The sequence below is a fragment of the Strix aluco genome, chromosome 21 (assembly GCF_031877795.1).
Source record: "Strix aluco isolate bStrAlu1 chromosome 21, bStrAlu1.hap1, whole genome shotgun sequence".
NCBI classification, from domain to species: Eukaryota; Metazoa; Chordata; class Aves; order Strigiformes; family Strigidae; genus Strix; species Strix aluco.
The window spans coordinates 11,219,703-11,245,092 of record NC_133951.1 but is presented as its reverse complement, the minus strand read 5'-3'; the positions used below and the strand labels follow the sequence as shown (position 1 = coordinate 11,245,092).

General features: G+C 45.1%; 2 protein-coding genes across 2 annotated transcripts in view; both read left to right on the top strand.

Moving 5' to 3' along the window:
- The window catches only part of CACNG4 (calcium voltage-gated channel auxiliary subunit gamma 4), a 43,798-nt gene extending 38,826 nt beyond the window's left edge, over nt 1-4,972 (top strand). Inside the window, exon 4 of the mRNA XM_074847526.1 lies at nt 622-4,972. Within this exon, the coding sequence (XP_074703627.1) occupies nt 622-1,160 (539 nt within the window). The 3' untranslated portion in view covers nt 1,161-4,972. The remainder of the gene's footprint in view (nt 1-621) is intronic.
- A 4,557-nt stretch (nt 4,973-9,529) lies between these two features.
- On the top strand, nt 9,530-19,811 carry CACNG1 (calcium voltage-gated channel auxiliary subunit gamma 1). Its single transcript, XM_074847092.1, has 4 exons — nt 9,530-9,845; nt 15,829-15,903; nt 17,947-18,084; nt 18,839-19,811. The coding sequence occupies exons 1-4, from the start codon at nt 9,611-9,613 to the stop codon at nt 19,063-19,065; spliced, it is 675 nt and encodes a 224-aa protein (XP_074703193.1). The 5' UTR covers nt 9,530-9,610; the 3' UTR covers nt 19,066-19,811.
- The last annotated feature ends 5,579 nt before the right edge of the window (nt 19,812-25,390 follow it).

Genomic DNA, 25,390 nt, shown 5'->3' with positions numbered 1-25,390 from the left:
AAGCTAAAGTCAGTAACAAGCAGGTTTTAGACTATTTAAAATTTATTCAACATTAGATGAATCGGGCATCTCTTACATCCAGGGCCTCTTTCTTCTCTTTTATATCATGGCAGAAAAAATTCACCTATGATAGGTGAGCCCATTTTTCACACTAGAAACATCCGAGAGAGTCAGCCACATTGTTAATAGCTTTCCCTGAAGCTCGGATTAAGCATGCTGCATTTAGATGAAAATTCAGCAAGGTGGAAGAGAACTTATCTTGATCAAGGTGAACAGCCATAGCCCTGAGTTCAAAATGTATTTTTATTATTATTCTGAATGTTATAATCCCACTAAAAATATTAGCAAGCTCCCATATACTACTTCTTTCCCACTGTGGCAATGAAGAGATGGGAACAAGTTCTGTTGAATATTTTGAAATCCGTGCGAGCATATGTGACCCAGATGTGGATCTCTTCTTTGTTTTTCAAGAATAAATGAAATCTTGAGATAAATAAAAGCATAAATAAATGTAACAAAATTTCCTGGTCTTAATCTTTGAACCATTCAGGTCCAGAAAGTAACATGGCTTGACTTTTATCTTCCCAGCCACACCACTGATTTATGTTTTTCTCTCTCTAGGACTAAGTAATATCATAGGGATCATTGTCTACATATCAAGCAATGCAGGTGACCCCAGTGACAAGCGAGATGAGGACAAAAAGAACCATTACAACTATGGTTGGTCTTTTTATTTTGGAGCCTTGTCTTTTATTGTGGCTGAAACCATAGGTGTTCTGGCTGTGAACATTTATATTGAGAAGAACAAAGAGCTGAGGTTTAAGACCAAGAGGGAATTCCTTAAGACTTCTTCCAGTTCTCCTTATGCCAGGATGCCAAGTTATAGGTACAGGAGACGGAGGTCCAGATCCAGTTCTCGTTCTACAGAGCCTTCTCCATCTAGAGACATTTCTCCGGTTGGCATGAAGATAGCAAGCACCATTCCCATGAATGAAATTTCCATGTACACTCTTTCCAGAGAGCCTTTGAAGGTTACAACAGCTGCCAGCTACAACGCAGACCAAGAAGCCAGTTTTCTGCAGGTTCACAACTTCCTTCAGAAGGAATTTAAGGAAGGACTCCATGTCAACATGGTCAATAGGAGAACGACGCCTGTTTGAAGTACCTTCCTTCCTTGCGCTTTTTGAAGAAATACTGAAACAGAATGGATCTGTCATGAAAGAGAAGGAGCGATGTTAAAATACCCTCTCACCTCTTTAATTGTGGCATGTGTTGAGGTAGCAAGTGGAGATCCTCTGGACCAACATAAAGATATTACACACTCGTAGCTTCTTTTGAAGCTATTAGGAGTTTGTTTCTTTCAGTTCTTGGTGTCACGAGATGAAGGCAGTTCATGTTCCTGCACTTTTGTAGTGTGTACAAAGTCTTGGAGAAACTGCAAAGGACTTGCCACCAGTGTGTTTTAAAGGATTACAGAAAAATTGTTGTACGACTTTTTTTTCTAATATTGAGATCCCTTAATACAAACTTGCAAATATAATTTATAACCAAGCCCAAGGATGAATACGAACTACTCATCAAGTGAGCCACTTTCCTTTGACACAGCATAAGCTTTGCCTCTTTCAAAAAAAAAAAAAAAAAAAAAAAGAAAATATTTTTGAAGGCAACACTTTCTAAAACTGACCTGTGCTACTGAAACCGTAGAGCACCCGCATACTGAGCATTACAGACTCCCTGATGGGGTGGTAAGGGGGTCTCCCATTTCTGGGTGTAAGGTGTCCCTCGGGGCAATGCAGGTGGGGGACAAGAGGGTGGGTGTATCTTGAAACACCTAGAAAGGGAAGGATTAAAGTAGGTGGGACTTGAGCATATTTGCAAATATCATTTCTTGCCTAACATTTAGAAAACTTGAATTCTCATTTCGACTAGCCCTAGTGCCTGATCCGGCAAGGTGCTGAGTGCTGTCTGTCAGGAGCCCCTATAGACTACTTATAGCAAGAGCGAGAAGCAGAGCTGAGCCGGGGTGGCCCGCGCAGGCGAAGCCGCCAGTTCCCTGCAACTGCATTCCTGTTTTCCTTACTGCTTCACAAGTGCAACACTAACGCTACTGGAAACTAAGATATCTAAGCAATGTGCATAAGAAAATGAGAAGCTAATACATTTGGACTAGCAAAACTTCCTGCAGCAATGGGAAATGAGTGTTAACAGAATGGATGACAACTTTGTATTTTTTAAAATAGAACAAAAATAATCACCGTTTATGAGATATTTATTAAACTCTTTTTATTATGAATAAGTGCCGCATGGTGCAAGGTATAGTTGCTTTTAGATGGAAATGATGGTTCGACCTAATTTAATTTATTTTGTAATGATGAATCTACTTACGTGCAAAGAGCCCACAGAAAACTCTATGCATCACCTAAGGGGGGAACTAATTTGCACCCTTTGCTTCTGTATGTTTCTAAAAAAGTCTGAAATATTTTTTTCTTTTAAATCCTCGCTTTCATTTTTTACACTTAGGCTTGGAATCTTAAAGCTCAAGGGCCTGACTCAAAGGTAATTTAATTTAATAGTATTCATGTTGATTTTAGTGCCCACTCAACCAAGCCATATGAGAATGAGGTGCCCAATTCCCCTCGGATGAATTAGGTGCAGTGAGAGAGGAGCATCTAATTCCTGTAGATTCCTTTGAATATACCCGTCATCTTTGCCCAGAAAATCTTTGCTACCAGAAGACTAGAGAAGTGGTGACAAGAAAAAAAATCATGATTTAGAAAGCTTGGCTCACTGTTTGTGGGAGATCTTGGCCAAACTGTTAAAAACCTCTTTCGTCTTAGTTTGTCCTGCGATGGCCACGGCGTCAGTGACTCGGTGGTGTTTTGGATATGAGGCTTTCAACTAGTGGAACCAAGTCCTCCAGGAAAATCTCGGAGGAGCTGCCTTAACATCCCAAGATCCAAGTGAACCCCCTCTCCCCGCCAGGTAAACCCTGCTTAAGCCTCTCTCCTTGCAAGAACCAAGACACAGTTCTTAATTTTAAGTGGAAATCTTCCCCTAGTTGCTGTTAAGCTCTGCCTAGCCCTCAGCCTGACAGAGCGACATCATTATTTTGGCAGACGTGGGTTGGAGCCTTCATCCCTGCTTATTTAGAGTTTCCATTCAGGTTAAAACTCTGCTGGGATCCTTTTTCAAACCTCTGAACTCTGAGAGCTAAAGCAAATGGAGCGATGGGAACGATTTAAAAGTAGAAAATGTTGTGCTACTTTCTGTATCAACACACTATGGAGAAAGGTATTACACAAGCTTTTTAAAAAAATTCAAACAGAGGCAGACAAGAAAACTTTTTTACCTACTTTTCGGCTAGGACAACATAAAAGAGTTCTAAAATTATTAAAGTTCTTGATGAAAGGTTTTTTTTACAAGAATCTTTATGCTTTCAAACAATAAATTATTTCCTACTTTTTGAGACTTCGTAATATTAAAATACTTTGATTAGCTATGATAGAAGTAGAAGTTTGCAATGAAAAAAAAACCTTCTGTCTCATTAGTGTGTCATACTAAGTGCTAATTAATTTACATCTAATTATAGTCGATGTATTTTTCAAGTGCAATTTCCCAGAACTATTTGTTTCCCACTGTGTTAATAAACTAATAGTTAGAAATAAGTCCTCATCCGTGTTTACTGTAATTAAGAATAAAACCATTCCCTTTAAAACCAGGAGTTAGTTAGATATAGGCTGTTTTTCTAAACTCATGTACATTGAACTGGAAGTTGACAGTGTGAGGTTTGCTTTGCACGTTGGTTTTGTTCCTTTAATCGTCATTCTCCAGTGTTTAAAACCAACCATCTGACTCCTGCCAAAGTCCAAGGCTTTTCTACAGCCTGGGTCAGACCTGCAGAGGCATGTGGAGTATTTTGACACCACATCGGCAAAAAAAAAAAGTCTTGCTGAGCATTTTGGGATGTTCCTCTTTGCCAGAGCCTCCTCCCCCAGAGCAGGGCTGGTTTCAGCAGCCCTCCGAGCATGACTCCCTGCTTCGGTCCAGGCCAGAGCATCTGCCTCTTCTCCAGCAGGCACCTTTGGAAAATGGAGCTGGAGCAGGGCAATATTCATGGGATGCTCTTGAATATGGGGCCTGGACAGGGAACCAAGACACGGGGAGGTAGCGGGGACCAGAGCTTTTGTGCTGTGGGAGAATGGGGGCTGTGATTTAAAACTCATGGTCTAGGTCAAATTGCAGCACAGTAATTTGTTCAACCAAAGCCAAAAAAATGTTGTTTCATTTGACAATTCCAGTAAAAAAAAAAAAAAATCCTCCAAAAGCAGTCTTCTCCTGTGGGAAAATTTGATTCTGACAAAACTGAAAAATTTGGAGCATTCCTGCCCGTGAACAGTGTGTGGCTCCATGGCTGATCTATCTGAACAGAATTAGATTGTGCTCGGACTTTGAAACGACTCAGTGTTAGGTACAAAAAAAAGATCATCTGTTCTTCCACATCTTTCTGGTTTCCCTGGACAGCATCGAACACAAATTAGGCCACATTTCTCAAGAAGGCCTGCAGATATCATCATCATATCATTAACAACAATTGGTCTTTTGGTATTATCCTATAACATACTGTAACAACAGACCTAAAAAAAAGATGCTATTGGATCAGATTCGGCTTTCCAAGAAACAAAGTTTCAGGTATATTGTCAGCTCTCTTTTCCTAGTTTCTCATACACAATAGGAGTAAAAGAAGAAATCACTTCATATGCCCATACATCTAACAATAAACTATTTTTATATTTCCTTTTCTTTCTGTATGGATCACATATCCGCAAGGGCTAATATATCACGTCCCTTGAGGTTACATTTCTGTCTGCAGTTCTAAAGTGTTATTTCCACTGTGCTTCAGTTCTACTGGTATAATCACAACCATGTATAATGTACTTAATCCTTACTTTTTAAATAAACCATTTTAAATGTATTCATTTTTGTGTGGAGAAAGGTATATAGATTTTTCACTTCCAAATTCTCTGAGCTGAGATTTCTGTGTTTATTTTTTCACTTTTCTACCTATTTTGATTGCCACTGGGAATGCTACTGGAAGCCATTATATCAGAGGAGAAAAAACTATTCTTGTGGTCCAGTCCCACAGACCACAAAATCTCTGACATAAGCTATCTTCACAATATTTCCAGTCATTTGGGTTGGAAACTAAGAAAAACCTTCTAGTTTCCAGCTTAAACTTGGCCCATATGAAGTGCACTGGTTTCAGCACCCAGTTTGAGACTGGTATGGTGGCCAGCGGCATTGCAAATCACCATCAAGAAAAATAAGCCAGTGTCTTCTGAAGTGCTAGCTCTGAGCCTGTACTTTGCCTTCACCTTTTGAGGTTTCACATGAATTCAATTGCGAGCATCCTCCTCTCCCTGATCTTGTCCATTTTGCCTGAAGAACACTTGACCCTGCGTGCTGAAGCTCCACGAAAGCCTTGCTCTGATCACCACCATAAAATCCCAGCAGTAGGAGCAGCACCAAACACAGGTCAGCAGTTCAGCAGCCTCTCACCACTCCCAGACATCCCAAATCATCCCTGTGTGAGAGACAATACTTCTTCTTCAAATACGTCTTTTAACTTTACCTTCCCAGTTCCCAAGTCTCCAGATTGTCTTTAAAGATGAAGACTGCCTGCGTATCTCTATCTGCCTGCCTCTCCCCGTACATATGATCAATTGGCACGTCTGGAGGGAGGCAGGGCATTCATCTTTTCAAATGCCTCCGACACCCCGTAGTGAAACCATTTAAAGCTCAAGCCCAAAGCTGGTTCCCTTGAAATAAAATAAATAACGGCTCTTCCCACATTGCTGAGCAAGTCTGTGGGTAAATAGTGACCCCAAGAGCTCTGGCTGCCCTGCTGTGAACAGGGATGTATCAAAAAGTGATGTTGTTTGAGGGGGAAGCAAAGACGGAGTCCTTAAGGCTTAAGAAAGTGGAAAAAGAGTCCAGCGAGGAGGATGTGGCATTTCCTTGGAATAAGAAAACTAACAAACATGGGAGGTGCCAAAAATAAAAGGGAATGAAGAGTGACCTGCACCTGTCTGCAAAACAGCTCGTCTTACAGCCGCCGCTGCCCTGCTCCACCAGAGCTAAAGGGATCGCTTACCGAAACGGCCCACCCGGCGCGGCGATCGGTATTTTAAGGGAACGAAGCTGCGGATCAGACGTGCGGGCAGCCGCGGGGATGCCAGCCCTGCCTGCACACCGTGGGGCTGGGGCCGTCAGAGGCTGGGCTGTGTCTGGTGGTGCAGGATCGTATCTGCTTCTTCATGCCCCAGCCCATGGGAGTCTATTAAAAAAATTAAAAAAAAAAAAAAACACCAAAACACACACACACATTTTGCTCTTGCCTTCAGCGACTTTACCCCCAGAATCGGGAGCTTTTGGAGGGTGCCACTGGCAATACTCCCGGGTATCAGCTATGCAGAGCTGACCACGGTCACGGTGCCCACACCAGGGCAATGCAGGCTCTGGGGCTCGAATATTGCCAAGGAGCTCCCGTTTGAAGAAAGCTGTTTGCTGAAAATGCATTTGAGCTGAGAGCAGACCAGGCACAATCTCCTCCGCTCTGGGTTATTCTCACCTGGGAAGGGTCTTCTGCAGGACATCCTTCTGCAAGAAGGGAATCACAGAATTTGGTTAATCTGGTTGTGGTGAATACTGAGGCTGGTCTGGAAGAAAAACAGAAAAGTGCAAGTTCTAGGGAGCAGAGCCAAGCCAGTGCCTCTGCTAGGGAAAAAATAATGCAATAGTTGATCTTAAGACATCTCCTTCAGCATTTTCTCCAGTAGAGAAACATAATTGTGTCTCTCGCTCACTGCTGCTAAAGTGCAACTAATTACAACCCTCCCTGCTTCCCAACGGGTCCTCATTAATAGCCTGTTTATATTTCATGTGATATTGATTTTTAAGTGTGAATACTTGCCAGCTGACCCAGGGAGACTACAGGAACCATTCCTAGAGGATTAGGTATCATGGTCTTCTGGATGTGCAGAAAACTTTTGGGGTTTCTCTTAGCCCTTTGCTCCCCCAGAAGTAATTTTTGCTTCTGCAGTTTGCCAGATGCCCGTCTGACCCACGAAGCTCACCAGCCCCCCAGGGAGGGCAACTTCACCTCCACGCGGGGCAAGAGGTTCCCAGGCTGGGGACAGAGGCTCAGCCCATGGGCAGAGGAGCCTTTTGGCTCTTGCCATGGCCATTGCAGGGGCCACAAGCCACGATCACCAAATACCTACCAACGGCCCCCAAAACACACGGAGCCTGTGCCGGGAGGAGGAGGCAGCAGTGCCCTTGCGATGCAGCTACATCAGCTCATGTAACAAACCCACAGAGCTCATGCGGAGCAATAACCCCACAAAACAGTTTCTTTCCCATGGACCGGTGGCTCTAGGTCACTTTTTTTGGCCTGGGGACAATGTTTCATCTCAACTGCAGTAATGTGGGGTTTCAGTCTCCAGGGAAGTCGCTGCCTCTCCTGTTAAAGCTCATTGTGTCTCCTTCACACTCTCAGCTCCACTCTGCAGGGGATGGAAGGATGAATTTTTCCCTTCTGATTTCACTTTAGTTGTTTCCTAGATATTATTAGGAAACTCAAAACAAAACCAAACCCTGAGGAACTTATCCAGATCAGAGTACCTAAACGAGAACAAAAAGTCTGATTCTTGCCAAGGCTGGAAGAGACACAAAGAACAACACCAACAAAAAAATTAATGAGTTCCCACCCCTGCAGTCCTTGTAGGTTGTAATTAGTCTAAAGCATGATCATTAGCACTTGCTTCCTCAGCAACCAGAACCTTTCTTTGTGCCCACATTTGTAAACACTCGTTCACTTTCTTGCACTCAACCTGCGAAGGACCAGTGGAGTTCGTAGCATCAAGGAAGTGAAGTCGGGATGCAGTTCCTAAGATCGACTGATGTCTAGTGAACTTTAACAACAGACTACTTCAAAAGAAAAGGCATTAAATTTTTAATGCATTCTTTTTCTGGTTTAAAGTCCATTTCCTTTAGGATTTTCCACTTTTATGAGAACTTTTGGTTCTGGTTTAAATATAAACCTCTAGTATTTCTCCCAGCCCCAACCCAGCGTATCACAGTACTACACAGGGCTCTGAGCATCTTCCTACAGATGTGCCCGTGGTCTCTGGTCCCTGCCTTGCCCCATGTCCCCAGCAACATCCCCAGTCCCCTTCTCCAGTTTTGCACCACGTACCTTCTCTCCTTCCTATGACTCCCACCGCACCAGCAGAACATCAGATGCCCATACCAGGTTCAGATATGTCACCCTGCTCCTCGGGTGTGTCTAAGCTGGCCCAGTCACATATCAAGCAGTGTAATGTTAACCCCTTTAAGTCATATTTCAATTACAGTTATTTTGAATCCATTTTTTTTAACTTATTCTTTATATTCTCTCCCTTTCCCACACTCCCCTTTCACCTTAACTCCTTGCTTCAAATTGTCCTCATTAACTTGAGCTGACACCTCTGCACCTTTATTTTGACATCAAATTGGTGTGTTCATAAAAACAGGACTGGAGTAGCTTTGACATTATCTTGACACGATAACATGATATTTGCAGCTTTCCACTGACATATTTTAACCATTCCTTTGACATTCAGTACTGTTGTCCTCCTCAGTTTGACATTGCAATTGTAATGTCATCTCCATAGTGGCCTCTGCATTGACATTATCATCAAATTAGCTTTACGATCAGCTGAAATATCAAAGGGAAGGAGAGAGGTTGGCCCCAGCCCCTGCAGTCTGGGTTCAGGGAGACAGAAGTCACTTGTGGAAGAAGGAAAGGGTGTGCCAGGTGAACGCTGGAGTTACTGTATGCATTGAGGCAAGCCTGGATGGTGGGAAAACAAGCAAGCACTCGAGAGGTTTTGCATAAGAAACAGTAGGCAAAAGGCACAAAAGAAACCCAAAAAACAGAAAAAACAAGGCTACTCAGAATAATCCAGGTTAATTAAAAAATATTCATCATAAAAATAAACAATAAAATAAATAAGCTAGCTTATTTTGCCACTTTACGCCGCAGTGCCTGGCTCTGGAGGGACATCCAGCTCTGCACTCCTTGCAGAGGCTGCCGCGAGCTGAAGGCACGGGTGTGCAGTTTGTGGGTGCAGGGGCTATTAAACTATTTAGGATCAGACCGAACTCAGGCCCACCGTTATTATAAACACATATATTTTTATAACCCCTCTGAAAAGTTAATCATCCTATTAATGCCTATTTCTGGGCACGCCGCAAGTCAAGAGATTACAGCCTTTGGACGGCAGCTGTAGCGACTCAGAGCGAGCGCCCACCCAGTCGGCTCGTGGGAATCCAAAACAAACCCAGCGGGACGGGGCAGAAAGCTGAGCTCTGCTGGGCGCTGCTCTCATTCCGTGCATTAATAGCCTCCTCGCCACGCCGGCTGACACAGCCCAGCAGCTGTCTGCGGCCGCCCCGCTCTCCCCGTCGGCGCGGGACGGCTGACATTTGCGAACGCTCAGATGCGCCAGGATTTTGGGAGACCTCGTGAATCACCCGCCGTGCTTCGCCGGGAGCACCGCGCCGGAGCGGGATGGATGAGAGCAAACCCCTGAAGGTCCGGCTGACGTTCTCCGTGATCCTGGTTGGCGTCTCGCTCCTGTTTGCAGCCGTAGTGACTGACCACTGGGCCGTGCTGAGCCCCAAAGTGGAGAACGCCACCTGCGAAGCGGCTCATTTTGGGCTATGGCGACTCTGTACAAAGCGGATTTTTATGCAAGAGAAAGGTCCCAAAGAGAAGGGCTGTGGGCCAATAAGCCTGCCAGGAGGTAGGTGACCACCCACCAATGCACGGGAGAAAGCACCAGGCGGCCACACCAGGCTTTGCTTAGGAGGTTGCAGGACATGGCAGAAGGAAAATAGGGTCTGTGTTGCTGTGGCATGGGGCTGCATGGGGCTGTTTTCATGCTGGTCTGCAAACACACCTCGTTTTCATCCTTCTTGCTGTACATGTGCGCTGTGCTGCCTTGCACGTCTGTTTGTGACCATATTTGAGTCTCCTGTGCAACAACGACAGTGGCGGGGGGAAGGGGAGGAGGATCAGGCACGGTGGAAATCACAGAGTGAAGTTGGGATGGAGGAAATTTTGCTGACGTCAACCATGGGTCCCACAGCACCCAGGCACACTGACAGCAGCAGGCAAGAAAGAGGATTTATGGGTCCACCATACATAGCTGGATCTTTAGGATTTCCAGATCCATATAGCTACGAAGGAACAGCCTGTTCCTGGTGAGCATTAGGTTATCTCCAAGCTACTTCAATAACAACTGTTCCTCAGGGTAGGGAGGAAGAGGTGCCTGAAGTAGGTCTTGCCAACTTCCAAAAAAAAGGCATAAACTGAGTTTGAAGCAATTTCTCATTGACTTACTGAGCCTCTTCACCTCCCGGCGGAGGCAGCCGGGTCCCACACACGTCTCCACTACAGGTTTCTCCAGCGCAATCGATAGGGGGGGCAGCAGGGGAGCGGGCACGGCTGCTTTCCGGGAAGACCGTTACATTCCCGTGGTAAAAGGAGCTCATTATGTTTTTGCTGATCGCAAAGTCAGCACCATTCACGCCGTATGCACTAATACACTCCCTCCGTGACTGAGCTACGCTGCCTTTTTAGAAGGCTCATAGGGTACTGGATGCTTTCCAGAACAGAAATAACAGGATTGCCTTCATGTTAGACTCGCTGCTTGAAATGAAATATATGTTAACACATATTTGAAAATTTCCTGTGAAAAAATCTTACTGCCTGGGCTTATCGTATACTCCCTGTATTACTGCAATTCTTTATCTCTTTGGCCAAATTACATGTTCTGAGGAGAGGAGCTCAGCCACAGCGTTCGGATCTGCCTCTAACCAAATTTGGGAGTGTGTCATCTGTATGCTTAATGTCTCTCACGAAGGTACTTACGTGCCTAGAGACATATTCCTCACTGTACGGCTTTCCTCGCACACGGAGGAAAACTCCTACAAAAGGAAAAACAATAGAAATTGGTGGATAAACTCCAAAATTGCACAACTGCGGGGTAAATATAAAACTCATAAATATCCAGCTGTCTGCAAAAAGCAGATTCACAGGCAGGGCAGCACGAAAGCAGCTACTATCTTTGACAGACATCAGCATGTGCTTGCACAGGCATTGAGTCACGTCCCAGCGCTGCTGTTCTGCTGGGCGCAGCGAATAACCGGGTGATGATGGAGGAGCTGAGCCACCCACCCCACCCCGGATGTGGTTTTCCAGTTTTTTTAAGATATTTGGGAATTTGGATGACATTCTGCATCGTGATCAGCATCTGAGGTTTCAAGGGGCGAAATTCACACCTCAATTATAATATAAATATTTGAATCCCCGTTTTACTCACACAGGGAACACAGCGTGGGGTGGAGGGGGGAAGCACAGCCCGTGTGTATCCGGGCTGCTAAATGATGCTGCGTCCGCATGGCTTGCATTAGATTTCACACTTCTGGGAAGAGATGTCGGCAGGGAAACACCGGGGTTGTGAGAACTGCAGCAGTCAAGAAAATGTGAATGAACAAACGTGCAGTAAAAGAGCAGATGTGGGCACTGGTTTTCCTGAAAATCATGAGACATAACCAGACATTACTGCCAGGGCTGGAAAAGAAACATAAGAATTTATCACTGCATTAATAACCATTTACCAGTCACTCCCTGCAGAGGAAATGGATGGCACGATTAACATTATTTATTAGGTTTTGAGCTCAGCACAGTGTGCAAAATGGGGAGGAAGACTTGGCTCGCAGTCCACAAAGCAGGGCTGTGATTTAGGCAGAGCTTTAAAATTTTACAGCGCTCTTCCGAGGATCTTGACAAATTGGAAAGGGTTCAGCATCCTGCTGTAAGAAATAAAAAGATCAGGGAGATGGCTGTTAAAACCAGGCAGATTCAGATTAGTACTGAGACATTTTTAACTGTGGTCAGTGGGCACCGGGGCAGTTTACTACCAGCTGTAAACTGAGTTACTGCCAGTAACTCCAGCGTAGGTGTTGTCCTACAAAGCGGGCTGTTGTGCGCCTGCACGCTGGGCAGCAGCAGCGGGGATGCTCTCGAGCCTGCGTGTGCTGCCAGCAGGTTAAATAGGTCCTTGTAAATATGGGAACCTGCGTTCAGGCAACTGGAGAGGAAAAGTGCTCGAGCAAATGGCTTATCAGCAGGGCTGTCTCATTCCCTGCGTCCGTACGAGAGACTCACTCTGCAAGACTGGTATGAAATTAAACTATTTGGAGATACCATCTCCAAAACTCAGTGTGTGTCAAAGGCCTTCTCCTGGCTTGTTGGCCAGGTCAGAGCCCAAGGTCTGGCCCCCTCCACCGCTCAGCCCTTACCTTAACACCTCCTCTCATCACAGCAGCAGGTCCTGTCTCCCAGATTTAACACAAGTGAAAACCCCACATTAAAAGCCAGGTTTTTCTAACCATCCAGCCTGCCACAAAACCCCACCTGCTAGTGTCCATCTCAGGTACAAGAGCAAGGTGGGCTCCAGCCCCTCCCCAGCCTGTCACTCCAATGCTCATGGGTGACAGCTCCACCTGAACCTCTGCATGGCCCAAACTTCTCGTGGCCCATCTGCCCTTTCTTCCCCCATGGATCTCCATATTGCAGACCCCCAAGTTTCAACCACAGCTCAATGTGTTTGAATTTTGACTGTGCCCCATGGCTGCGTAGCTGCCGTCCAGCCCCATGGCGGTGAGCAGCAGGAGAGTTTGGCTCTGCACAAATAGAAGAAACATGAATTGGCCAATTTGCCCCCAACACAGTGGTCATCCAGGAATGATGGATCTGAAGGGAGGGGACCAGGAGGGCTGTAAGGGTGGGTGACCTGGGAGAGGGATGACGCTGTGTGATAAACCACATGTTACAACCCTGAAGTTCGTGCAAGCCTTAATGACCACAGAGCCTCTGGACTGTCCCCATCTGCACACTGAGGTGGCCTCGTGGCAGAAATAATGCAATTAGGGATGAAGAGAAACAAAGATTGCCACACAGTTTTCATCCATTATAAAACCCATTTTAAATTCTATCCATTACATAAATGTGGTGTGACACAAATGGGCTTTTCTCTTATTCATGATGGCACCAGAGAGGCATTGAAGTGCCTCAGATCTCTTGAATAACAGGGAGCCTTGTTGAAACAGATATTCCTAGCTCAGCAGAGCACCGAAGCATCTTTAAACTGAAAACAAACAACACCTCCAAAAACACCTCCCCTAGAACTAACCCCCTTTTGTGATAATCCCAATTATCGTACCTTGGCAAAGATTTGCTATAAGCCACAAGACACAGAGGCAGCTCCTTTTCCTGCAGACAAGTCCATCTCTAAAAGAAGGGTTTGTGTGCTCCCCCACTCTGATGAGCCTTCATGGACTGGAGGGTGGACTGGGCTGGTTTGGTTCACTTGCAGTGCACACAAAGCTGTGCTGTGTCCCCCATCACACCACATCTGGATGGCTTCACCTTGGGCTTTGTACAGTCAACACGCCTGGGGACTCCTTTGAGTTCAGGCTATTCAGAGAATTAATTAAAAGCCAAACCAAACAAGCCAAATAAAGTGTCCCAGTCTCATCCCATCTCCCTCCCCTTTAGCCCAGGAGCGAAAGGATCCCCAAACTGGGATCACCAGACATGATGATGCTCAGCCTCAGCCACCACTCAGTTGCTGGCAGAGGCACACAACTTCTGCTCTGGGGCTCAAAATTTGTCATTTCAGTCATAGAGGTCTGAGTTCAAATATGTTTCCTCCAGTCATTTGCAACGATAATAAAGAACAGGTCAGGAGATGCCAGAGCTGAACACTAACCTAGTCTCCAGCAAGCAGAAGCTGCAGATGAAATAAAAGTCAGCTTATAAAATTAAGTAGATAAGAGCGTCTCGAAGGAATCTTCCACTAACGGGCCCAAACCCGCTGCTTTACAATTGCTTATCTCCTGGGAGAGAGAAAATAAATCCTCCTTAAATCAGTAACTCCAACACCTCCCATTTACGTGACAGAAAAAAACCACACAAGAACCAACAGGTAACATACAGTACCCTGGTATTTTCTTGCCACTAGAAATTAATGCTGTAAATAAACACTGAAATGCACTCTGTGCCCCCAGGCAGAAACCCACAGCACATCCTGCATGATCCTGCACCCGGGACCCAGCTCAGGCTTTACCCTACGACCTGCCCTGGAGCAGCTTGCCCCAGCCTGGGTGCCCAAGAGGACCAGTATCTCCTGGAAACTGGTGCTAACTATGCACAAGAGATGCTAGTGTTAACCAAGCGGCCCCTTGCCACAGGCAGTGCCTGTACTTCGTGCAATCTTGGCACGATCTCCGGGTCTGATGGGAGTCCAACCCCGGGTGCAGGAGGGGTGCTGGGGCAGGCGCTGAGCGTGTCCTCTCCAGCCCGGCTCAGCAGAATAGCGCAATCAGAGCTGGCGCTGCTCAACGCCTCTCTGCGATTGCACCCTTCCAGCCAAATTCCTGGCGAGCAACTGTTCTCCCAGCTCCACGCCCCTTCAAACCTTCAATTAAATCAGTTATAAATAGCGAGAACACCCTCCACCCTAACCCTGCTGCTGCCAAAGCTTCGAGTCAGCAGGTCCTCACCAGATCCTTCCCCATCCCGCTGGGACACTGAGGCTGAAAGCCTCCTGTGCATCTCCTGACAGCAATGACGTTGCTTCACTGGCTGACTCTCACTAGGCCGAGTATGAAACAATACCGTGGCTATTGGGAGACCCATCTACCAACTTCCCTCCTCCCAGTATCACCCTGCCCCACGATCTTGATCCCTGTTCACTTCACACTCTGTAAATACCCCATATACCTGGCAGCATGCTCATGTTAAGTCCAGATAGAAGAACTTCATAAAGTTTCCACTATCTAACTCTGCTATCTTATCAAATTAACTTAATAGACTGCTCTGATGGGAGTGAACTTTGGTAAAGACAGGTTGCATGGGAGCCTCTTTGCCCTTGACTTGTATGTCTTTGATTGGCCTTCCCCTCCCTGGACAACTGTTTGCGGCTTCAGAAAGCTTTTGTATTTTTTTACTGACAGCCAAAACAAAGCCCTTAGTGTCCCTATTGTAGTAAACCACCGTGTGCTTTGCTGCGTTGCAGCAGCCTCATCTCTGGGACCCCTGTAGCGTGGTGACATCCCCCACCCATGCAGCAAAACACCCTGGGCTGCTCCCCCCTGCCAGCCACTGCCGCACAGGGGTCTACGAGCTGGAGGAGGGAAAAGCCAGGAGGGAGAAGGTGGGTGAGGACACTCCATCCTCCCTTTTTGGAGTCCAAGCTCATCGCAGAAGTGCTGACCCTCCTGTGGCCGATGGGGTGATGCCACTAAAGAGTGGGTTGGCAGTGGCGAGGGGAGGTGAGCTGAGATGCCAGCTCAGCTGCAGGCACGGCAGGTCTCATCACCAGGAAATACAGCTGAGAGGCAGAAACATGTGATGGCCAAAGGCAGAACAAGAAAAATTATCTGTAATTCATATTTTAAGTAGATGAGCAATCAGTGTGCCAAGCTCTCGGAGGGGACTTCAGCCTTGTCCATGCTGGAGTGGATGACCTGGCGTGCATGTGCCACTCATCTGCTCCAGAATAAAACACATCCAACTCCAATTTCTCAGTACCACCAAGGGTAGGGAACCTTAAAAACATTGCAAATTTGATACATCAATAAAAAGCAAATTCATTTTTCCTACATTTTATCAGCGATTTCCAAGCACACAAAATTAAATTTCCTTTTCTCTTTCAGAACACAACTGCTCCTACTTCAGGCACTTCACACCGGGACAGAGCTCGAAGATATTTGAAGTAACCACCCAGAAAGGTAAGAATGATCCTGAAAAACACTTTCCTGAGGTGCACACAAGATATAAGGTAAAGGGGTCCCCAAAATGAGGGCTCAACCCTGGTTCTGCTGAAAGCAGTAGAGGAATTTCTATCAGATACCATCAGCTGGGAACAATGTGAAAAATGTGAAAAACACTCTTAAGTGTGATTTTACTTAGAGTTGTCCCACAAATATATAACAATGTCAATACACATGAAAACCGCAAAAAGTCTTTTCAGCATAAAAACGACTTTACAATGTTGGCACTACTGGCGACAGTCTGAGCCTTTGCCATCAAAGGAAGAAGACATTAATAAAATCTAAATGAATAAATCATGCCCCAAGCAGAGTCTTGACCCTGAAAAGAAGTACAGAGACTTTGTGAAGACCATTAGGAATTCTATGCTTCATATTGATTTTATATGAAAGTCATGTCAAAACCAGAGCAAACAATGGAAGGAAGGAACAGAGATCCCACAAAGACACTCACAGTCAGAGTTTACAGAGCATGGATTTGGAAAACAGTCTTTCACTTTTCTAATAAGTCGCTGATAAAGCCAAATATTTTTAGCACTCATCTAATATGCTCCTCTCTTTTTTTTCTCGCCCTCTCATTGAGGACAAATTCCTTTCTAGTTTGCCACACAACACATTTTGCTATGGAGTAAATAAGCTGATGATTACATTACACATATGAAACAATCTGCTTTGCTTCCCTTGGAAATGATAATGGTGGAAAACCCTGCACACAGGTTTTCTAAAAATGCAGTTTAAGACACGAAAGACTGGGAATTTTAAGTGGATGGAAGAGCATATATCTGAGCTACCTGCTTTTGCTCATTTATATACTTTCAGATCCAGCCATATGATCTTAAAAATGCACCCAATGCCTTCTTAGTCCTTTCAGAAAAATATCAGGAAAAACTTCTTTTCTTTGAAGTAAAAGAAAAAGCTTAAGCCCCAGCAAAAGATTTTACATCAAAACAAACTCTTTCAGGCAGTTGTAGCACATAGTAAAGAGAAACATTAAGGAAATTATAATAAAACAGTGGTATGAAAAGCAATGAGAACAAAGAGTGATCTGCTGCTCCCTTTTGCAGAAATAGCTACAATTCGATGGGAGCTTAATTAGTAACAGGCAAAAAAATTCTTCATGATTTTGCCTGGGAGATATTTTTTTTTTAATGGCTTGAAAGGCAAATATCATCAGGCACTGTGATGTTCATGCATGGCTACATGTGTTAAATATTAAACTAATCTAAAAACGAATGCAATATGTAAATGAAGGCCTGAATTATTCAGTTAGAAATTCTTCCCCTCCATTCAGGCACTGAAGTGTGCTTCAGCTGGGAAAAGTGTCCAGTGCACAACTTAGCTGGCTTAGCAAAAACCAGGACATTGGTTTAATGCTATGCCCCGAAGAATCTGGGTTTTCACAGAGCTGGAAATCACTGTCTTAAAGGGGAAAAAAAAAAAAAAGGTGCTATGCAAACACTTCACCTCTGGCCTCCTGCCTGCTTTGCCTGCTCAGGTTTTGAGCCCTCTGGAGCACGCAGCCGTCCTTCTGGATTGGTACAACATGGGCACCTTGCACGGGGGCCTTGTCAGGGCTCTTCGTTACAGCCATGGAATAAAAATAGCATAGAGCTGGCTATTTACTTTGAGAGTAGAGTGTGGAGGAAGAAATGAGAGCGTGGAGCCCAGTAAGGCTTCAACAATAACATCAATACAGCAGAGCTAAAACGAGTCCAGCCCAGAGCTTCATCAGACCACTACAGGTACCATTTGCTTGTTCAGTAAGTGTGCAGAAGTGTTTCCCCCTCCTACTCTGTTTTTAAATCCTTCACGTTCAAAAGATACGTGGCCAGTACTCGCTCCTGCTTTTATTTGAGGAAAATAATCAATTCACCAGAGCCACCTCTCCACAGCAGTAGGAGGATACATATTTTTCAGAGTGACCTACTGCAAAGTGACAACAGCTGATGGGAGCATGCTCAAAATTTGCATACATTTGCTTTTTTTTGGTGTTTGCTTTGGCAGAATACAGCATTTCAGCTGCAGCCATTGCCATCTTCAGTGTTGGCTTTGCAATCATCGGAACAATCTGCGTCCTCCTATCCTTCAGGAAGAAGAGGGACTATCTGCTGAAGCCAGCATCCATGTTCTACACCTTTGCAGGTAGGAGGCTCAGCACTCACATACTTGCACTCAATTCATAGGACAATGTAAAGAAACTTAGATGGATCCTGGGAGAATGGAGACACTTCTAAAAATGCCCTGAAAGGGGCATTTTCTTCCTAGCCATGGTCAGGCTACAAGTCCCTGTGCGGTGTTCCAGCTGAAGAGCTCTGAAAATGTGCTGCTCAGCAAGCACCACCCAGCAGGTTGTCTGTATTTTCTCCAACTACCTCTAAAAGGGGCATTTCTAGCATATTCAGTGCCAGCCTCAATCTAAACCAAGGATATACACTATACTATCTCATTTATTAAGACTCATACCAAAGAAACAGCTGATCCAGGCCCAAAATACACAGCTGTCTCCCAAAAACATGAAGACTGCATTTTCACACGAGCCATACTTTGACATGACACAATAGCTGAAAGACAGATGTGCAAATTGTCACCTCAATAAAAACCTTACTCAACCTTTGGAAAAGCTCCCTAGGGAATGCAATTATTCCTCCACCACTTTGAGTTTCCCATCCAAGCCTGTCTAAAAGATCACACTCAACAAGTCATCAGCTGACTTGGATGGCCTGGGTTATAGCAGAGCTAAGCAGTTGCAAGCGTTGGTTCCTTCAAACATTGAAGTCAGTGACTCACCTGTGAATCTCACTGCAATTCCTGTATGCAAAAAGACAGATGAGGTGGTTAATTAAGGATGAAAAATTGACAGCTGGTTATTCAACCCACTGCTCCTATCTTCCTTCAGGTCTCTGCATCATCATCTCTGTTGAAGTCATGAGACAATCTGTGAAAAGGATGATCGACAGCAAGGAGACAGCCTGGACTGAGTACAGCTACTCCTGGTCCTTCGCCTGTGCCTGCGCCTCCTTCGTCCTGCTCTTCGTCTGTGGCATCACCCTCCTCCTGATCGCGCTGCCTCGCTTCCCCCAGAACCCCTGGGAGACCTGCATGGATGCAGAACCGGAGCACTGATGTCCCCAGCACCCAGGAAAAAATCCAAAAAGTGTTCTGAAAAGATTGGTATTTTTTAAAAAGTCTGGGTCTCACTATACAACACGCACTCCATTAACGAAGTCATTACTGAACCAAGGCACGTTCAATTGTAATTATTGCTTTGTTTCCTCTTTTCTTTTTTTTTTTTTTTTTTTAAGAAAGCAGAAAGAGCATTCAGCACCAGCGTGGGCTGTGGGTGTAGGGGACTGCTCTGTGACAATTTGGGGGTGCCCTGTGCTGATACAGTTGAGGGAGAATCTTTGTGTAAGGCAGCTTATACCACAGAGAAGACAGCTTTCTTAGGGAGATGTTTGGTGTAGATCCATGGGGGATATTGGGCTTTTACACCTCACTTGGGTCAGAGAGATACAATGAGAAATTCTAGCTCTGTGGGGAGTTTGTTCCCCCATTCATGTCGTACTCCTCTATCTTCCTAAAAAGGGTTATCTTACCCCTCTGGAATAAGGAGGAGATACTTATGCTAGTCTATTAAACTGTTAAAAACAAACAACCAACCCACAACAAAGAAAAAAAACCCCTTTGCATAGCATTGGGATAAAAATTTCTCCTACAAATTTACGCTGTGCAGTTCCATTCTTTCTGATTAAGCACAAGAAATCCACAAGATACAGCTTTTGTTCTGCTTAAACTTTGATGGAAAAGTGAAGAAGTACTGAACATTAAGAGTGGTATTTTCCTTTAATAAAAAGCATAATCTTCTAGTAGCATGACTTTCTGGAAAATGATTTTGATGCATGAATCACTTGGCCCATCAAATTCTGCTAGGTCCAGAATGACAGTGTAATTCTGGATGGTATTTGCTGTATGGAACTCTCATTTGTTCCTCGTGAATGGGCTTTTCAAGAACACCAGGCTTTGCTCGCTGCATACGTACATAAAACTACATTTTAGGAAAAATCCTTCAAGGTAACTGCCAAGAAGGAAAGGACTTAAACTGTAACACCCAGGAGAGTCAGCCCCAAAAAACACTACAAAAGTGCATCGCTGCTTATGCACGCTTGAAGAAATGTCATCCCAAGGCATCGCTGATGGGGACGCTGCGGGGGCTGGTTGCATTGCGGAGCCCCCACAGTGCTCTGCCGCGGCCACCTGCGGCACTGGGGGGGCTGGGGGTCCCCCAGGCCCATGTGCTCACCTGGCCCCTCCGGCCAAGCCCTCTGCACTATCAGTTTCCCAGCACCAAGAGGTGGGTGTCTCATATTTTTTTAAAGTTCAATTTTTAGCACCTGCTCAGCATTTTCTCCCCAAGTAGAAAAAAAGTATGTTTTACATCACAAGTTTTCACCTGATAATTTCAAAAACAGGAGAAAAGGAAACTGAAGTGTCCTTCCCTCTATGCTTAGCTGTCCCCAATTCTAAAGTAAAACAGAATTTGGAACAGAAAATTTCTGATCAATTTGAAGAGATCTGAAATCGTGACATGTTCAAGCACTTCAAGAAAAGACCCTGTGCTGGTACGAGAGGCTGCCCACGGCCCTGCTGGCGGCCAGACCCTGTCCGGGCATGCTGAGCTCCAGCAGCCCCCAGCCACTCAGGCATGTCTCTGTCTTCCCATCAGAGAGCAGCAGCGAGAACAGAAACCTTTTGTGAAGTTGCATTAATATTTTTCAAGCTCTTTGAAGTTGAAAAGCACTACAAATAACACATATATTATAAAGTTTTGGGATAAAGCATTCATTGGTGCTCAGATCTGAGTATGAGCTGGGGAACTCTGCCTGTCTCTCATCGTGAGAGACAACTGCAAGTCTTCAAGTTGTCACTGAACCACTCTGAAACGCTAAATGGTTTTGAAATCTTATTTTTGGGTACAGAGCTGACATTCTTAATTTGCATTTTTATTGTTCGGGAAAACAAGAGGCTAGTTTCTAGGGAGATCCTTTACATGTGACAACAGAAAGCAAAGTAGTTGTGTGACCCCTGTGGTGGCTGTCCCCAGGTTGGGATATTCAGACACAATGCAGATTAATCTAAGCAAAGCAGCTGACAAGGACAAAGGCAGTCCCAGCTCAGCCATCATCATCAAAATAACCTCACCTTGGACATGCAACACATTGAGATAAGTGAGGTTTGGGGATGTGGGTCTAAGTTCACTGCCCCATGTGGACCAGTGGCATGTCCTGTGCCCCCAGGAAGCCCTTCGTCCACACCATTTCTGAAGCACCATCCCTCTCTTGCAATGCTTCTTCTGGGACAAAGTCATTTCTAGGTGGCTCCTTACCCTGATGGGCCAACTTGCTGCCCAGCCAAGGAGCTGCTTACTCCCCTTCATGATATTCAAGAGGAAGACGTACATATTTCAGATAAACACATCCTGGAAGATCTTATCCATTTCACGCGCACTCCCGTTTGTGTCAGGGCTGAACCGCTTCACCCAAGCCCCAGTGAGGTCAATGCAAAGATTCCCAGTGAGTGCTGGGGTTTGGCCTGCATCCAGAGGTTCTACAGCCACTCTGGGCTCACCTTACTCATGAGACAGAGAAAACACACAGCTCGTGGTAGCAAGACCTTACACCCACAGACAGCAACTCAGGCAGCTGAGCTGCATAGCTCCTAAAGCTCTTAAACTGGCTGAGCTTTGTTTTCTGTCTGCTTTAAGTTGAGGCTTTTTGATCATTCACTACTTCGCATGGCCCCTGCAAGACTGAGAAGCATGCGGATGACTTCATTTTCTTTTTCCAGATATTAAGAAATGCTGATGAGGGACCCATCCATTAAATTGGTCATTGGTATTCACAGTGGGAACAGCACTGCTCCTACAGCAGGTTTGTTCTGCCATATCGAAATCTCTCTGCCAGGGAGCTGATAATGTGTTTTGAGAGAGTTAACAAAAGTAATTGGCCTTCATAAAGGAAAAAGAATATAATGTTGGGGGGGAGCTGCTACCAGTTTCAGTTTTCATTCTCACAGCTGAGCAAATAGCAGGGAACAGCCACCAAAACTTCAGGAATGTAGCATGAAGACATGAAAGAAACGTTCTCACTGGTAGGGAGTCAGAATGAAACAGGGATGGGAACCTGGCTGCTACACAGCCAACAGGAGCACACGTGGATTTGGGTCAGGGCCAGAGAACCGAGTTGGAAACATGCACCAGAGAGCATAAGAGGCAAATTAATGACCAATGTGCGAATTAATTCACAGAACATGTAACTACCACCAGCCACCACGAAATCCTGAGCGTTGGTCCTGCCACTGCCAGACCCATGGACACCTTTGATTACGGGTCCCCTGGGCATGTGCCATTTGCCACTCTGTAAACCAACATTGGTGCCCATCCCCTCCTCTGGGCACCGCCCGTGACACGCTATTGTGAGATACCAGGTGTTAAATCACAGAGTCAGTGCAACAGAAGACGTGAAGTTTTGTGTTTATGTAAGAGTAAGATTTGCTGTTAGGCACAAGGCGTGGAGAGAATCTGCTTCTCTTATTTTTAAATGCTGTGTTGTGTGAACTTAATGTGCAGAAAAGGTGCCAGACTAACAACCCTGAAGAACAAAATTGCCTGTTTAGCAAGCAGCTAGCTGAGCTCTCAGAACAACATTTATCTGCAAAGAGGTACCACAGCAGTAACAACCCAGCCCCAGCCAGGCCGGGGACAAAGAGCTTGCCCCAGCCTCGCAGGTCAGATGGAGCACAGAGGGGCATGTGCAGGGAAGGTTTCATTCAGAAATCTTGGTACAAAATCCTACTTTTCTGTCTATCCATGCCTGAAAAGGGCCAGCACGTGCATGATGCTCGGGTGTTTGACCACCCTGGCATGTGGTTTACAAAGGAACAGGTATACTTACTTATTTACTTTTTTTTTTTTTTTTTTCACTGATCCCTTTCCACTGTGTCACTTCCTTGTGGCCATCACCTCTTCTTTCTCTCCTTACTTTGACAGTTGTGTCAATGATTTCCAGAAAGTCCCAAAGATCTGAAAGTTTCCCCCCCCTGCAATGCAATCCTTGGCCCCGCTGCAGAGAGACACTTTCTCTCCTGGGCTTGACAGCTCTTGAGGGATACACCCAATAAAGAGGTCATCAACATCGAGACACGGCTGTTTGCAGCGCTGCATCCTGCCAGCCCCAGGAGATTAACACTGAGCCCTTGGGCTCCATCCAGTGCGCTGCAGCTGGACATTTGCATGCCAGGAACCTGACCAATGTGCAAAAATGGTTTATAGAATAAACCTGTTTAAAGTTCATTTAAAATAAGCATCCACTTTCCATGGAGGGACAGCGTCCTTTTGAATGTTGTATTACTTTTATAACTTAAACACTGGTCTGCTCTGTACCATAAACAACACACACCACTATAGGACCTGTTTTAAACGCATCCATTTAAATTGTTTCCCCTTTCCATTATCACCAAGGGGCAAGAAAAGAGCATCACGTCTTTGCTTTGACTGAAGTAGAGGATGAGATTGTTCTTGCTTTGTCATACCTGATCGATGTTCTGGCTCTACTGAAGCTATTGAACATAAATTCAAGCTATACAGACATCACATATGCACACTCTGCATCTAGACAGACCATGAGCTGCTCCTCTGCTTTCTACAGAGAAATGCAGAGAAGGGAATGAACTCCAATTTCTGGCCTACTTTCTTTCTAAAAGAACCAGCAGCACAAGTCTGGTTTGGCAGGGCTGCACCCCAGGGCGCTGGTTCAGTTTTGTGCCCACTATCACTGGTCTCACTGGGAGCAGCGCAATGGCTTTACAGTTGGTCTTGTGAAAAGATTTGCCCTTCAGGAGGGAGCAAGTCTTATGGAAAATGGACTGACAACATCTTCTATCTAGTCTTAGATAATTCAGATCACAGAGCATTTTCTGTAATTTATCAGAAGCATCTATTAACCCTTAATGAGGTAAAAACTTTTCAACATTTCTCAACTAAAGCTAAAGCTGCCAAAAACCCCACACCAAACTGACATTTCCATTGCATTTGCTGTCAATCCTTTTACTTTTCTTGAACAAAAGAAAAAAAAAATTTAGAATGATTCAATCCTTGCTCCCTGACACAGCTAACAAAAAGATACTGGCGCGAGTATTGCTATACCAACAGAAATAGCCCGTATTTCATGTCAAGGAATATGACTTTTATAGGCACCATAGATCATCACCATCCATCTTGACAAGTTAATTGTCTGCAGTTTTTCTAGGAAAACTAGAAACTTAAAAACTAACAAAACAAAGGAAATGAGTTGAACAACGATATGGGCAGAGCATGAAGCATCATGGGCTTATTGCTCTGGAAATGTGCAGATTCTGATATGCTTGAGCTCACTCTAAAAAGAAACTTCGCAGTGGTCCAACACGCTGCTGTCAGTGCTACTTACAGCAGAGGTATTACATACAGAGCAAAAGAATTGCTTATAGAGCATGATCTAGGCAAAAAAGCCCAGCTGAACTTGACAAATCTGGGAACAAAGCATTAATTAATCAAAGCAGGGAAGAGTACTCACCAGGGTTGTACAGTCAATAGCAGTATTCACTGCTAAGGGTCAGTAATGCCATAGCACATACAATTAAGTAAAACAGTACAAACAATGCTAGATGACACCTTCCAGGATCTGTGAGGAAGAAATGGACGCAAGGGCTTTGGTTCTAACTAGCCAGCTTTTATGTGTAACAGTTATTTATTACTTGTATTGTGGAAACCCTTAAGGCTGCCATTTGAATAGCAGCTAAGCATTACAAAGGGTGAAGGTTTATGCTAGACAGAACGGGGAGGGGAATCGTCCCTGGGACATGCTCTTGGTTACGAGGAGCTGGACACCATGGGCAGACCCGAATGCATCCCCAGGTGGATCCACTGCACTTGGGTGTCCTTTGGAGCAGGGAGACCAGCCCACAACACAGCCTGTGGCAGCCAGAGAACTAACTGAGATGGGGACACACCGCGAGAGCCCTGCCCGAGACCTTGGCTGCAGCAGAGCTTTTTTCAGAAACAGGTTGACAACTGCAGGCAGGAAGGGCAAGAGCAACCCAGGCAAGCACGTTCATGTCCCACGCCATATCAAAGTTTACCCAGGACACCAAAGGGAAGTACTATATCGTTAAAAGGTGTAAAAAGTATTTCAGAATCCATCTCCAAGTTACCTCTGCACTCATGGAAGGGAGCAGCACCTTCTCCAGTTTCTTTTTCTGACTTAGGAAGGCCAAGTTTAAAGCTTGCAGCCTCATAAGAATTCAGTCTTCAAACATACCCAGGGAAACCTACCAGCTGCACTCAGTGAATAGCTTTTTAAAGGGGAGAAGCCCTATTTCAAATGGAAAAAAAAAAAAGGTTAATTTTTTTAGAGTT

Bases quoted from the DNA above. Each gene is read 5' to 3' on its own strand.
- CACNG1 (XM_074847092.1), top strand. From the start codon at position 9,611: ATGGATGAGAGCAAACCCCTGAAGGTCCGGCTGACGTTCTCCGTGATC. The intron at 9,846-15,828 runs GTAGGTGACCAC...TTTCTCTTTCAG, and splicing joins GCCAATAAGCCTGCCAGGAG to AACACAACTGCTCCTACTTC. The intron at 15,904-17,946 runs GTAAGAATGATC...TTGCTTTGGCAG, and splicing joins TGAAGTAACCACCCAGAAAG to AATACAGCATTTCAGCTGCA.